Source organism: Balaenoptera borealis (genome assembly GCF_965194805.1).
Source record: "Balaenoptera borealis genome assembly, chromosome: 5".
Lineage (NCBI taxonomy): Eukaryota > Metazoa > Chordata > Mammalia > Artiodactyla > Balaenopteridae > Balaenoptera > Balaenoptera borealis.
Genome location: NC_138862.1, coordinates 129,079,680 through 129,096,336, shown reverse-complemented (window position 1 = coordinate 129,096,336; position 16,657 = coordinate 129,079,680). Strand labels below are relative to the sequence as shown.

At 36.3% G+C, this 16,657-nt stretch overlaps 1 protein-coding gene across 3 annotated transcripts in view; it reads right to left on the bottom strand.

Annotated features, from left to right (window-relative positions):
• STAG1 (STAG1 cohesin complex component) overlaps positions 1-16,657 on the bottom strand; it is a gene marked incomplete at its 3' end in the record, with an annotated part of 436,193 nt that overhangs the window by 191,905 nt on the left and 227,631 nt on the right. For all 3 annotated transcript variants that reach the window (XM_082393421.1, XM_082393420.1, XM_082393419.1), the window contains one exon: positions 5,802-5,878. In XM_082393421.1, the coding sequence (XP_082249547.1) occupies positions 5,802-5,878 (77 nt within the window). The remainder of the gene's footprint in view (positions 1-5,801; positions 5,879-16,657) is intronic.

Genomic DNA, 16,657 nt, shown 5'->3' with positions numbered 1-16,657 from the left:
ACAAATTAACTGACAGTTGACAAACTTACAGGAGAAGAGACATTTACACTTGCACGTGGGAGTTGCTCAGTGATAGGTAAGTCTGCCTCAACAGGTTTTTAATGCAGATGAAAGCGCCCTACTCGGGAAAAAATCATCACAAACAACATTATTAGTAAGGAAGATAAGCGAGCACCAGGACTTAGCTAAGAAGGCACAGGCTAACTCTACGTTTTGTGCACATGCAAGTCAGGTTTATGATCAGGACTGCTCTTATCTGTAAAGCTACAAACTCCCAGGCCTTGAAGGGAAAATATAACACCAGTTACCAGTCTTTTGGTTGTAGAACAAGAATGCATGGACAATGAGAACCCTTTTCTGGATTGGTTCCATTGATGCTTTGTCCTTGAAGTTGGGAAGTACCTTGCCAGTAAGGAACTGACTTTTAAAATTCTTTTTATAATGAACAATACCCCTGGCCACCCAGAACCCTATGAGTTCAACACCAAAAGTGTCAAAGTGATCAACTTGCTCCCAAACACAGTATCTCTAATTCAGTCTATAGATCAGGGAGTCATAAGGGCCTTTAAAGCTCATTACACACAGTACTCTATGGAAAGGATTGTCAGGGCTATGGAAGAGAACCCCCATAGAGAGAACATCATGAAAGTCTGCAAGGACTACACCACTGAAGCTGAAGATGCCATTGTTGTTACAGAAAAAGCCATGAAAGCTACCAGGCCCGAAATAATGAATTCCTGCTGGAGATAAATTTTGCCCAGATGTTGTGCATGACTTCACAGGACTAAGGACAGAGCCGATCAAAGAAATCATGAAAGAGACTGTGGATATGGCAAAAAAGGTTGGGGCGGGGGGCAGGGGGGCAGTGAAGAGTTTTAAGATATGAATCTTGAAGAAATTCAAGAGCTAATAGACACTACACCAAAGGAATTAAGAGAAGATGACTTGATGAAGATGAGTGCTTCCTAACCAGTGCCGTACAATGAGGAAGAAGACATAGAAGAAGCATTGCCAGAAAACAAATGACATTAGAGAATCTGGTAGAAGGGTTCTGCTTATTCAACACTGCTTTTAACTTCTTTTACAACATGAACCCTTCTGTGATATGGGCATTGAAACTATAGCAAATGGTGGAAGAAGGACTGGTACTATGTTAGAGAAATGAAAAAGCAAAATTCAAACAGAAATTATGAAGTATTTCCATAAAATTACACCAAATATGCCTGCCTCTCCTGCCTACCCTTCTACCTCCTCCACCTCTGCCATCCCCGAGACAGCAAGACAAACCCCTCCTCTTCCTCAGCCTACTCAATGTGAAGACGATGAGGATGAAGACCTCTGTGATGATCCACTTCCACTTAATGAACAGTTAATAATCACCATGCCATACACTTAATAAACATATCTGTTGTATATGTGTGTGAGTGTCTTCATGTGAAAATAGTACTGTATGGCAAGAACTGTATGAGACACTCGTGTCATATCATCATTGCCTAACTATTCATTGTGTAGAGCTTCGTATGCAAGACTTGTATTGAAGTGGATAGCCTACCCATACATAGGCATAAGGTGAGTGATATTTAATATATACTGTTCTATAACTTTGCTTTCAAAGAATTACATTACTGTACAGTATGACACACTCTCACTCTCATAGTTGGAGAAACTGCATATCAGCTTATCATCACAGGTAAGTGATTTTTCTTAAGAAAAGTAACAGTGTTTCCAATATTGTATTATGAATATGACAGTAATACTGTATGCCATAAAAATTTTATAACAATTCATTCACTAGTATAAAGGCTACGCTACCATGAAACAATTGTATCAGTTAGACTAGGCTAGCAAAAAGCAATCAGATTGCTGGCTTCTTCGTTATCAATGCATAAATCATCATATCTGTAAGAAAATATGAATTATTCACATTATCTTTTCATTTTTGATGTCTAGTGTTAATAATACATATAAGATCTATGGTGTTTTGCATCATATAAGACAATGTTGATATAGGTACTAACAGACAGATGACTTAGCTTATAGACAGATGACATAAACTTACAGTAATGATACAGTACAGTACTGTAAATGTGCTTTCCCCTTTTTATGCTTTTCTTAATAACAGTTTTTCTCTAGCTTACTTTATTGTAAGAACACAGCATATAATACATATAAAATACAAAATGTGTGTTAATCGACTGTTAATGTTATTGGTAAGGCTTCCAGTCAACAGTAGAGTATTAGTAGTTAAGTTTTGGGGGAGTCAAAAATCATATGAGGATTTTCAGCTACAGGGGGCTGAGAGTACCTAACACCCGTGTTGTTCAAGGGTCAGCTGAATATTAAATGTGTTGTGTTGCAAAGGTTTCCCTACATAGATGTCATACTGAAATATATGAAAACTACACAAATTGACCTTTGGGAAACATATCTAAGAATTGATACATGGAGATCTGATTGTAATAATCTGGGGAAGAAATACAATTACAGTGTGCTTTGCCTCCTGGCAACTGGCTCCAACAGGAACCAAGTATATCTACTGACTTTAAAAAGCTATAGGCTGCTCTGGGAATTAACATTATATTTCTAAATTAGGCTGATATTACAATTACAAAGGACATGTGGCCAGGTGCAGATCTGTAGTTATAACCAATTTGTAATAAGGAATAGAAGCTACAGTATACTACTTTTTCAGTCAATAACATACTCTTGGACTACCTTATTCAATTTAAACACTTTCAACTGAAATGACTTCTAACTCATCTCACCTTTACTTTAGTTTGCTATAATACAATATATTCATTCATTCAAAAGAATTTTAATGGCTACTCCCTGTTAACTAAGCGTTTTTCTAGGATCTTGGGATCTAATGGTTCTTTGATATTTCAGAATTTTATCACAAAATATAATTCACCAAAACTAACCTCCTCCCACTCCCAAGGAACTAAATAACCTATACAGTATTTTGAAGAAAAAAAAACTTAAAATACTGTACATTTAACAATATGAAAGCATTTAAATGCATTCTTGAGTGTATACAGAGTAGCAAAAGATCAATATCTTGCTAAAGAGTTTAAGATAAATTTTTTTGTATCTGCATCTGAATTATAATTTCATTAAATTCAATACAGTGAACAATATGTGACACAGTCCCAGCATATGTTTATGATGTATATAGCTCGTAAGTTTTACCACTCCGTATCAACAATGGCTTTTGCAAATACATAGTCTGTCCCTCCAAAACACGTAATACCATCTTTCAAATAGAATTTCCATTTGTTCTTGCTTAGATGAATCTTGTCACACTTGCAGACAATTAAATTATCAGTGTCAAACAGGTCTGGCACATCCTGCTCACTAACATCATCTCTGGAATTTTTATTTATTTGTTTGTATGTTTATTTATTTATTTTGAGTTTAAATTTTTACTTTTCAAATTGGTTATGCAATAAAGTCTCAAGCAAAGTCAGTAAGCATCCTATTTATGACACTGTTTTAAGCCACCTAATTAAAAGCATAATATAGATATTTTAAATTGAAACTGACAATATTTATTAAAACTTCTAATCATCACAATTATATTTATATTTATTTATTTCTAAGTAGCCTCAGAAGATATCAAATTCTGCTTTAAATTAATACATTCTAATAATCCAAACTGTATTAGATATACTGTTTAAAAAAATAACAGAATGATGATTTTAAAAGTCTTCTTTGATTAGGTCAACAATCTCAAATATTGGGACAAAATGTTTAGGAATATGAAATGAATGCCTTCTGAATAATTTCATTTGCTACATTTTATTCATTGTTGTTTCCCCCTCATTCTGTTTTCATATATGAAGTGTTTTTATAACAAATCTTGGCTTCCTCTTTTTATTTGCCTTAGAACAATAGTTCTCAATAGTTCTTATACATTAGAATATCACCTGGTGAGCTTTAAAAAAATCTCTATATCCAGGTCACATGCCTTACAAAGTAAATCAAAATGTCTGGGGGATGTGGAAGGGAGCCAGGCATCAGTATCCCCATGAGATGTTAATGTGCAGCAATGTTTGGAAACTACTGTCTTAAACTCTTAATAATCATTCCATCACGTGTTAGTGCTGTGAAGGTCCAAGATACATACTACTTTTAAATCTACAATCTGAATCACCTGTATTGCAAGCCTGGCATAGTAGTTAGTATAGTAGCTGGTGAGTAAACCTACTACTTGCACCTTAACTTATATCTTATCTGGCTTTAACTTCTATTTGCAACATATAAAAACACATGTAGTAACAACAACAAAATTATTTTTTAGTGAACAGTAGTCCCACAGAAATGTTTCAGAATCTAGGAGTTTTTGCATTTTGGAAGTTAATACAGTGCATATACCTTATATTTTATCATACCCCAAAAGAAGCTGGGGCAGCCCCCTGTAATCAAGAACATTAACATTTAACAGCAATGCATACAGATATTCACGCTGACTGTGATAAATAAAAATTGTAAGTAGCCTCATGTTATTTTAGGCCAGGTTTTGGAATTTCAGAGCTTTTTGGATTACAGAAATGAAGACAAGTGATTACGGAGTATATCTGCATAGGTGACAATTTAAGGTCTCCCCTACCTCCCATAAAATGTGAATAAATAGTCTGAAAGCCACTGACAGAATGTTTCTGTAAAACGTTTTCATACTGCTGCTAGAATAAAGGTGAACACCTGATGAGAAAGACATATATTGAACAGCCTGTGTTTGAATGTTTGCTTTGACATGTGTTTATAGTACTTTTTTAGTTAAAAATAAACACTACTGCTACTACTAATAAAAAGCCTAACCCCATCTTACTAAAAGAGTGGATCTAGAAGAAAACCAATCTTTGTTGTTAGTGTTGAAAGTCAAGAAAAAGGAACACCTAATTCAGAAAATAGAAATCTTAATTAAATCAAAGGCAGAACGTTAAAACTGGAATTGATGGTGGCCTAAAGCATGACATGAATTGAGTTCACCATAAATAAAATAAATAAAACTGTAAAAGTATCTCAACATTTACAGTGTAAAACTGCTTGAGTGAATATTTCAGTGAAAATGGAAAATCATGCAGAAAAAAATAGTTTCTGCATGATTAATTTGTGAAGACTAGTAAAGAAAACTTGTATTCTTAATGGAAATCAGATTATCTCATGTAGAGTGTCCCAAATAGAAGTTCAAGTTTTACACACACACACACACACACACAGAGAAAATGGGAAAGGGGCGGGGGGGTGGAGGTGTGTGTGTGTGGATATGTCAGTGGTGGGGATCCATGTAAAATAATTTTGGGAATTCTGGATTGAATTAAGTTAAGGAGATTTTTCTCCATTAGGATTTCTAAGAACGTTAAATAAGTTAATATGCTTTCACAATCTCTAAGGTAGGTATAATAGGCAGCCTGCTCACACTTCCTTGACCTCCAACCCTTTTTTCTTTAAAGCATTTAACAAGACTAGTATTCCACAGAACATGAAATTGCTGGAGATGTATTTATAAATTCAGGAATTTTAGATGGTCTTCAAGAATGAATGTCAAGAGTCAACTTCTACTTCACACCATAAATTTTCTTATCCATATCAGCCATCAGTGCTACTACCTCCATGCAATGTAATAAAATTCCCAAATGAATGAGATTAATTTTGGAATTAATAGCATGGATTATCATATAAATGAGAAAACAGTGTATCTTCTCTTATACTAAACACCAAGTCAAAACAAAACTTCAAATAACATATTCACCATTTACAAGTGTAAGCAGGCAGTTTGTATAAATATTGAAATGCTATACCTCATCAAATTCTTCAGTCATTTTTCTGATGATTTCTGCATTCTGCATATTTCGAAACATCTCTATTCTCACAGTACCTGTGGAACAACAGATTTTATAGTTAATCTTTTTCTATCCCATGCTAAAAATTAAATTTAACCTGAGCACTATTTGAAAAGTTTTATATGAAAGTGTTTGGGTTTTTCTTACTTCCCCCAAACTTCTATCTATTCTAAAGGAATCCCTTGTTTAAGAATTTAAAAGTTCTTTAGACATTAAAAAAAACCCCTGAATATCCTATGAATTAGATAAGTATAAGGAAAAATATTGAGAGAAGTGTTGAAGAAGGAAAAGACAAAGACATAAAACAATGAATTTATACAGTAGAGAAGCCCCTAAAGATTGACTTAAATATATACTGGTGCTAACCAGACATATAGCTGGCTGCCTTAGTCTGAAAAACATGCAAGTATAGAGAGTGTTATCTCCCTTCAAGGCTCCCTCTGATATTTTTTAATCATCAGAATACTCTTTGATAAATTAAAACTACATGTCCCGTAATCTAACAACACATTTCAGTTAAATTTGTTTTTTTGAACATGAATAGTTGCTCAGTAACTTCTACATAAGGATCAAACAACCAAAGAAAAAGTTAACCTCTTTCAACATCTCATTCTTTCATACTACTTTTACCTTAGTTTATTTTTATCTCAAATATGGTTATGTAAATATTATCACTCTTATGAGAATGAGTGGTTTATATTGAAAACCTGTGTTAAAAATAACATTTAAAGAATAAGGTTCAAAAATCAACTTAGGTACAAAGAATTCCGGCCTAATAATTAAATGAGGTTCAGTTTCAACTGTTTAAGTATAAAATACTCAAGTTAAAAATCACAAGAATAACACTCAATGAATCAGTAAGAAAATAATTACTTTATAACCTCTGACAGGCTCCTTGCCAGTGATTACCAGCTCCAACTCAAATCACAATTAGGAATGTAGGTGGGAAGAGTCTCTGAAATGTACTGTACTCTTATAGGAAAGACCATGGAGCAGTAGGACAGCCACTAAAAGTCAAAGTATGATCTTAATTCAGAGTCCCAACAAAAACTACAATGGAACATTTGGCACTTATTAAACTTAATTTAACTGAATTAAAATCTATAAAATGAGAAAAATGATATCTGCCCTATCTTTTAATCAGAATCATTTAAAAGCACAGTTTATTTACTGATACATAGCTCTCATTCATTTTCTGGATAATGAATTAAGTACCACCAATGGATATTCCCAATATTCAACTTTAGAGATGACAGTCTAGGTTGGAAGGTGGATGAAAAGGAAAAGTATTTTTAAAGAGTTCTTCCCCAACATGCAATTTCTGAAACAAAATGAGAAACTTTTTATCCTGATTTTATTTTTTTATGTGAAAAACAGTAACGTAGAGAGTATTCAACAGTGTTGAAGACAGATTGCTTATGTACTACAATACAGCCTTTATTTTCAGAGGATTTTAAAAAATTAAATAAACAAGAAATGTGCTAAACTGATAATTGTAACTAATCTCAAATAAAAGTAACTTTCTGTTAGACGTTCTTAAAATCACTCAAACAAAATTGTTTCTATTTAACCTTGTTTGGGTCGTGAAATATTCTGTCAATCTGAAATAAGATTCCCATAGATAAAAAGCATGTAATTTCAGGGGTTAATTCATGGTACTCTTGATAAGTAAAATTACATTCATAAGTACTAATAAAAAAGCAAAAGAAGTAAAATTAGATGTTAAAATTTTTGAACATGGGAAGAATTAACTCTTCTTCTTAGGGAGATGGAAATATTTTATATTTTGAATGGAATGTCATTACATGGTTGTACGCATTTGTCAAAAACCATCTATCTGTATACTGTGTGTGAATTTTAATGTATGGAAATTAGATCTTGGTAAAGTTGATTTTTTAAAAATTCAAGAAAAGGGACAACACTAATTCTACTACTTCATTAATAAGTTGCACATATCACTCTTAAAATACTCCCAGTGTAAATAATGTTCAACTACTCTATATCCATGATTGACATGGCAGTTTTCATATTCAGTGGAGTCTTAACTATACTTTCAATAAAATAGCTATATTAGTTCATAAAGAGAGGACTATTTCACTGCATCAATTTAATGTGGTAAAGTGAAGGGCAACCAAACAGTAACTAGCATTAAAAGCAATATGAAAAAAACAACCTCGTGCTTAGCATCTTTAAAGATGACTACAATATACAAATATCAATTACTAATAAAATAAAATCAGATGCTTAAAAGCCATAATTTTGAAAATGAACAGAAACTTGTTACTGATTTTTCTTTTAAGGAAGAAATTCCTTCTCCTGCCAATGACAATGACTATTCCAAAGATTAGCCTATTTACTTATTTTCCAACTGTTCATTCTTCTCCAATTGGGTACCACAACTCTACAGAAACTGTTTCCTCACACCAGCTGTCTCCGAACTGCTACATCAAACAGTTTTTCCTTAGTAATAATCTATCTAATGTATTTAAAGAATTTGTTTATTTTATTGGTTCCCACAGCAGTATATATTTACACTATATTTTCTGATGACTTATTTTTATTTCTTTCACCTACTTTTTAGTCATTTAACCTGAGTACATACAGGTAATTCTAAAGCTCCATCCAAGTATTCTTCTTTGCCCTTTTACATTTTCTAACCCGGAGATGGTCCCTACCTACCTAGCTCACCCACTAGAATAAAGTATGACAGAGACCACTACTTACTGATCTTTGTATTCCCCCATGAACCTTGAAAAATGCCTGACATGTTAACTCCTCTGTCCTATTAAGCTTTCTTTGACAAAGAAAAAACTCTTGCCCTAATTCAACACAAATGTTCAAAATAAATTAAAAAGCTAATCTCAGTTCATCTTTGGATTCTTGGTTCTTAAAGATGCATATTTCTAATAGAAGATTATCCTAAGATTATGGATAGTAAAGGTAAATAAAAAATCTGAAATGATTCAGATTCATGGAAACATAAATATCTGAAAATAAAGAATAAAAGAGAGAAAAGATCATCTTCCACTCTCTTAAATACTAACAAGTTATCTATGAAAATCCTAAAAGAATAAGCCACCAACATACATATTTTATATTAAAAAGTAAAAGTTCGCTTGAGCAGGCCCTCCTCATAAGATTGTACTTTTAATAAAGCAAAAGGAAGAACTTTCAAAATTGTCATTTTAAACTATGAATAATTTTAGAAATGGAAGTAACATCAGAAAACTACCATCAAGTTCTTAATCATTTAAACTATGTCAAATGCTGGTAACAGCAGAAATTGATACAATCCCTGTGGTATGCAATTTGGCAAATGTCTACCAAAATTACAAATTTACATCCTCTTTTGTCTTGATATTGTACTTGTTACAAAGTATCCATAAAATCACACATGTGCAAAATAATGAATATACAAGGTTATTCCCTGAAGCACTGTAACAGTAAAATAGGAAAAAACCCCATATGCCCATAAATAAGAATCTGATTAAACAAGTAAAAATGGTGATGATAACGACAATGGTGGTGGCAGCCTACATCTGGGTGCTCACCATCTGCCAGGCATTGTGCTAAATAAGTGCTGAAACTTCCCAACAACCTTATTCAGAATACAATTTTTCTCCCATTTTACAGATGAGAAAACTGAGGCACCTAGAGATTTAGCAACTTGTAAAAAAGGTTTTCCAGCAGCACATCCATGGCCTGCATGAAGGCAATCTGGCTATAGATCCATGAAAACCACTACTTTTAATTGGCTCTTAAAGTCAATGGAAGCCATGGAGACATAAAAAACAATAAAGCTATCTATGACTGATACGAAAAGACCTGTAGGATATATTAACACCTGAAAAAAGAAGGGATAGGTTCCAGTTCAAGATGGTGATGTAGGACGACCCTGCACTCATCTTCTCCCATGGACAGAATTAGTCTAGTTACATATGGAAAATTTTCCTCTTAAAAAAACATAAAGGCTGGCTGAATGACAATTATACATCAGGCAAACGAGAAGAAAACCACATCAAAGCAGGTAAGAGAGGCTGCCACAAAATTTCACCAAATATGGCACAAAATAAACCCGACCTACAGCACAGGAAACCACAAGCAGGAGGGAACTCAAAATCAGGGCTTCTCCCTGAGGACTGAAGGGCTCAAACCCCACATCAGGCACCAAAAATTTTAAAGACATGCACTTGAGAGATAAGCCACCCCCCCCCCCCGACCCCGGCCAACACATCTAATTTTGAAAACCAACAGAGCCTCACATCCTGAGACCCACAAAACAACACCAATCTGGTAGAAAGCTCTTAAACGGCCTGCACAACTTGGACTCATCCACCCAGGGCCCAGCTCAGAGGCAGCCTAAGGCAACTCAACTTGAACTGAATACGGATCACCTGCTTACATTAAAACCATGGCCTAAGGGGCAGGCATCCAATTTAACACACCCTTCTAGGAGCCTGCTGAAACACTCTCTGGGGATGGAGAATGGCAGGCACCATCTCACACTTTCCCTTTGCTGTGCTCCAGAGCACCAATATCTCCCGAAAGGGAAACTACATGTGCCTGGTGCCCTAATTTTTGCGGCTGCTGCCCAGGACATGATTCTTGATCGCCTGGCTCTAGAGGCCAGGGGAGCTTGCATTCCTGATCATATGCAACTGTAATAATCAGTGTCACCCAGAATGGAGCTCATACCCATCTGGTGCCCTGATTTTTGTGACTGCTACCAGGGATCACCTTTACTTCACCTGGCTTTGGTGGCCAGTGGGGCTGACATCTGTAGGTACTGCAACACTGTAACCAATGAAGAAAGAGTTCTAAACCAGCTACCACCTCCAGGGCACAGCAAGAGGCAACAGATCCAAGAACTCAGTCTTTCTGTGAAAGAGACCTATTAGCTAAACATTATGACTGTGGCTTGAGGGGCAGGGTTCTCTTTAAACATGCATCTAGGGGTTGACTGTAATCCTTTTCAAAGATTTCAGAGGGTGGGCACTATCTTCACACTCACTCTCTGCAGTGTTCCAGAGCACCAATGTCTCCTGGTGAGAAGCTTGACATGCATCTGATACCCTGGTTTCTGTGTCTAATACCTGGGACATTTTGCAACTGGAGCCCAGGGCCCCCTGATCACCGGGGTCTGGCTGCAAAAGGGGCTTGGGTACCTGGGTTCCATGGGACTGTGGCAATTAGAGGGATGGTTCTGGGCAGGTTACCACACGTTGCTCACTGCACAGACAGCTGGCTGAAGCACATTTCCCGGTCTATGAAAGAGGCCACTTTGCTTCTTCTGCAGCTTTGGATTGAGAAGCAGGCTTCAGGGTGTTTTTTAACATCTTTATTCGAGTATAATTGCTTTACATTGTTGTGCTAGTTGCTGCTGTATAACAAAGTGAATCAGCTATACATATACATATATCCTCATATCCCCTCCCTCTTGCATCTCTCCTCCCACCCTCCCTATCCCACCCCTCTAGGTGGTCACAAAGCACCAAGCTGATCTCCTGTGCTATGCGGCTGCTTTCCAGTAGCTACCTATTTTACATTTGGTAGTGTATATATGTCAACAGGATTTAGGTTTGACACACATGTAGTGGCATATGGAGCAGCTCTAAAGGAACATAGACTGTGGATGTCATTTTGGCACTCTCCTTTTGCCTTGCTCCAGCTCACTGTTATCTCCTACAAAGAAGTTATACACTCATCTGAAGCTCTGATTTTTCTGACTGCTGCCCAAGGTATACTTCCAGATTGCCTGGCTCTGGTAACCAGTGGGGCTTATGCTTGCAGCCTTTCAGGACTGCATATATTATATCTACATACTTTTAAAAACTGCTAGCTGATGGCCTGGCTTCTAGTCAGCCTGAATCTAGGTGCTGAAATCTTCCACTTTGGGACAGTGACAGGCCTTGGCACATCCTCAACTACTGGGAGCTATTAAAAATATATTAGGATGCTTGGACAAGCAAAGAGGTTTGAGAGACGACCAATAGTTGGGGCGAGGATGAACAAAAAGGTTCATCTCCTACACAAGGCCACTCCTTCAAGACTGGGAGGGGGTGGTTGTTTCATCCACTGTATATAAACCAATAGAGAGAGTCAAGCAAAATGAAGAAACAGAGGAATATATTCCAAATGAAAGAACAACATAACTTCAGGGGGGAAAAAAAAAAACTTTAATGAAATAGAGATAAATATTTTACCTGATAAAGTAATGGTCATTTGATATCCATCAAATGGGGAGAGTAATGGATAAATACAGTGAGAACTTCAACAAAGAGACGCAAAACATAAAAAAGCACCGATACAATTCACAGAGATGAAGAACACAATAACTGAATTGAAAAGTACACTAGATGGGTTCAAGACTAAATGAAACAAAAGAAAAAATCAATCAACTTGAAGACAAGGAACTAGAACTTACCCAATCATAGCAGCAAAAAGAAAAAGGTCAAAGACAGCTTAAGTGATGCACGGGATGATACCAAACATACTAACATTCACATTTTAGGTCTCCCAGAAGAAGAAGAGGGAGAGAAAGGGGCAGAAAACAGACATTCAAGTCCAGGAAGCCTAGAGAGCTCCAAAAAAGATGAACTGAAAATGGCTCACAGTAAGACACATTAAAAATAAAATGTCAAAAGTTAAAGACAAGAAGATAATATTAAAAACAACGAGAAAAACAACTAGCTATATAAAAGGAACTCCCATGACACTATGTGCACACTTTTTAGCAAAAACTCTGCAGGCCAGAAGGGAATGCATGATATATTCAAAGTGCTGAAATAAAAAAACTTCCAACCAAGAATACTATACCTGGCAGAGTTCTCATTCAGAATTCAAGGAGGGAGAGCTTTTCAGAGATGCAAAAGCTAAAGGAGTCCATCACTACTAAACCAGCCTACAAGAAATGTTAAATGGATGTCTTTAAGCTGAAAGGAAAGGGCACTACTTAGTTATCAGAACACATATGAAAGAATAAATCCCACTTAAAAGTAAATATATAGTAAAGTAGTGGATTAATGACTTATGAAGCTAATATGAAGGTTAAAAGGCAAAAGTAATAAAAATAAGCATGACAATAATTAAGGGATACATAAGATTTTTTAAATATAACATGAAAAATATAAAATGTGGACATTGCAAAGAGAGTAAAAACGTTAAGCTTTAAAACAGGATGGATGAAACTTGTTACCAACTTAAAATGCTGTTTTAAGTGTCATGACAACCCAAAGCAAAAACCTATAGTATAAATACACAGAAGATAAAAAGAAAGAAATATATACATATCACTAAAGAAAGTCATCAAACTATTCGGTTGGCCAAAAAGTTCATTATGGAAAAATGTTATGGAAGATGTTAACATGTTACAGAAAAACCTGAATGAACTTTTCAGCCAACCCAATACAAAGCAGGAGAGGCAGAGAAGAAAAAAGGAACAAAGAGTAACTATAAAAACAACCAGGAAACAATTAACAAAATAGTAATAAACACAAACCTATCAGTAACTACTTTAAATGTAAAAGGACTAAATTCTCCAATCAAAAGACATGGAGTGGATAAGTGAATAAAAAAAACAAGTCCCATCTATATGCTGCCAACATGAGGCACCCTTTAGATGTAAGGACACACACAGACTGAAGTAAAGGGATGGAAAAAAGATATTCCATGCAAACGGAAACCAAAAGAAAGCTGCAGTAGATAAATATATATATATATATATATATATATATACCACACATAACAGACTTAAGAGAAAATTAATGGTATAGATATAATAAAAAATAATAGTAAAGGAATTGTCCAACAAAAGGATATAACATTTGAAAATATTTATGAACCAAACATACAAAGCAAATATTAAAAGAACCAAAGGGAGAAAGAGAAAGCAATACAATTATAGAAAACTTTCATACCCTACTTAAACCAATAGACAGATCATCCAGACAGAAAATCAGTAAGAAAAGTACTGCCTTAAATGACATTAGACCAGATGGACTTAACAGATATTTATAAAACATTCCATCCAAAATCAACAAAACATATATTTTTCTCTAGTGCACAAGGAACATTTTCTAAGATCATATGTTTGGCCATAAAACAGTCTTAATAAATTTAAGAGGACTCAGTTTTGGCTGAAAAGATGGCAGAGTAGAAGGATGTGAGCTCACCCCTTCTGACAAAAACACCAAGATAACAACTAAATGCTGAATAACCATTGACAAAAAACCAGAAAAAAAAAAAACAAACAAAAAACCCAGAACACTGGAAGCTGCCAAAAAAGATATCCTACATCCAAAGACAAAGAAGAAGTGACGGGACAGCAGGAAGGGCACAATCGCGATAAAATCAAATCTCACACCTGCCATGTGGGCGGCCCACAAACTGGAAAATAATTATACCACAGAAGTTCTCTCACAGGAGTAAAAGTCCTGAGCCCATGTCAGACTTCCCAGCACTGGTGCCTGGCAAAAAGAGGAGGAGCCCCCAGAGAATCTGGCTTTGAAGGCCAGCAGGGTTTGATCACAGAAATTCCATAATACTGGGAAAACAGAAACTCCACTCTTGGAGGGTGCACACAAGGTCCCGTGTGCAACAGGACCCAGGGAAAAAAGCAGTGACCTCATAAGAGACTGGGCCAGACCTAACTGTTAGTATTAGATGGTCTCCTGTGGAGTTGAGAGTGAGGCTGTGGCTCACTGCAGGGACAAAGACACTGGGAGTGGTGGTTCTGGCCAGTACTCATTGGTGTCAGCCCTCCTGGAGGCCACCATTTCCTCCCGAAGATCTAGCCCCACCCAAAAGCCCATAGGCTCCACTGCTGGGAGGCCTCAGGCCAAACAACCAACAGGGCAGGAACACAGCCCCACCCATCCACAGACAGTCTGCATAAAGTCTTCCTGAGCTCAGCCCTTCCCACCAGAGGAACAATACCCAGCTCCACCCACCAGTGGGCAGGAGGCCCACAGGGATGCGTGCACGAGCGTCTTAGCCTCATCCACCACAGGGGCAGACAGCAGAAGCAAAAAGAACTACAATTCTGCAGCATGCGAAACAGAAACGGCAATCACAGAAAGTTAGACAAAATGAGATGGTAGAGGGATATGTCCCAGATAAAGGAACAAAATAAAACCCCAGAAGAACAATTAAGTGAAGTGGAGATACGCAATCTACCAGAAAAAGAATTCAGAGTAATGAGACTGAAAATGCTCCAAGATCTCAAAAAAAGAATGGAGGCACAGATTGAGAAGATACAAGAAATATTTAACAAAAACCTAGAAGAAGTACAGAACAAACAGATGAACTATACAATAAGTGAAATGAAAAATACAATAGAAAAAATCAACAGGAGAGTGAGGCAGAAGTGAGCTGAAAGACAGAATGGTGGAAATCACTGCCGTGGAACAGAATAAAAAAAAAAAACGAAAAGAAACGAGGACAGTCTCAGAGATCTCTGGGACAACATTAAACGCACGAACATTGGAATTATATTATAGGAGCCCAGAAGGAGGAGAGAGAGAGAAAGGACATGAGAAACTATTTGAAGAGATAATAGCTGAAAACTTCCCTAACATGGGAAAGGAAACAGTCACCTAAGTCCAGGAAACGCAGAGAGTGCCAGGCAAGATAAACCCAAGGAGGAATATGCCAGAAACACAGTAACCAAATTGACAAAAGTTAAAGACAAAAAAAAACTATTAAAAGCAAAATGTGAAAAGCAACAAACAACATACAAAAGAACTCCCATAAGGTTATCAGCTGATTTCTCAGCAGAAACTCTGCAGGCAAGAAGAGAGCGGCATGATATATTGGGTTGGTCAAAAAGTGCCTTTGGTTTTTAAGTAAAAATAAAAGACACATTTTTCATTTTCACCAACAACTCTATTGAACAACAGATTCATCCCTTTGTTCCACTACCTTCTGCCATTTTTCAGGCAACTTAATTCCACCTTCCCAAAACTTTTTATCTTTTTGAGCAAAGAACTGTTCCAGGTGCCTTTTACAGTCTTCCAGGGAATTGAATTTTTTCCATCAAGAGAATTTTGCACTAATCCAAAGGTGCAATGTCTGGTGAATACAGTGGGTGAATCAGAACTTCCCATCCAAGCTGTAATAGTTTTTGCCTGGTCATCAAAGACACACATGGTCTTGCGTTATCCTGATGGAAGATTATGTGTTTTCTGTTGACTAATTCTGAACACTTTTCATCGAGTGCTGCTTTCAGTTGGTCTAATCGGGAGTAGCACTTGTTGCAATTAATTGTTTGGCTTTCTGGAAGGAGCTCATAATAGAGGACTCCTTTCCAATCCCACCACATACACAACATCACCTTCTTTGCATGAAGACCAGCCTTTGGTGTGGTTGGTGGTGGTTTATTTCACTTGCCCGACAATCTCTTCCACTCCACATTATTATCCAGTATCCAATTTTCATTGCCCATCAAAATTAGTTTTAAAAATGAAACGTTTTCATTAAATTGCAGTAGAGAATCACATGGGGAAATAGGGTCAAGAACGTTTTTTCTGCTTAACTTACGTGGAACCCAAACATCAAAGCAATTCACATAACCAAGCTGGTGCAAATGATTTTCAATGCTTGATTTGGATATTTTGACTATGTCAGCGACCTCCCGCGTGGTATACCGTTGAAATTTCCAGCACAAAACTTCGCAAACCACCTTTGACATGTTCAATCAGACACAGCATCTTCTCCATACACTGCACAAATTTTTTGAGTGTTGCAGTTGCATTTTTACCTTTCTTGAAATAATAAAGCATAATACGCAGAAAACGTTGCTTTTTTTCTTCCATCTT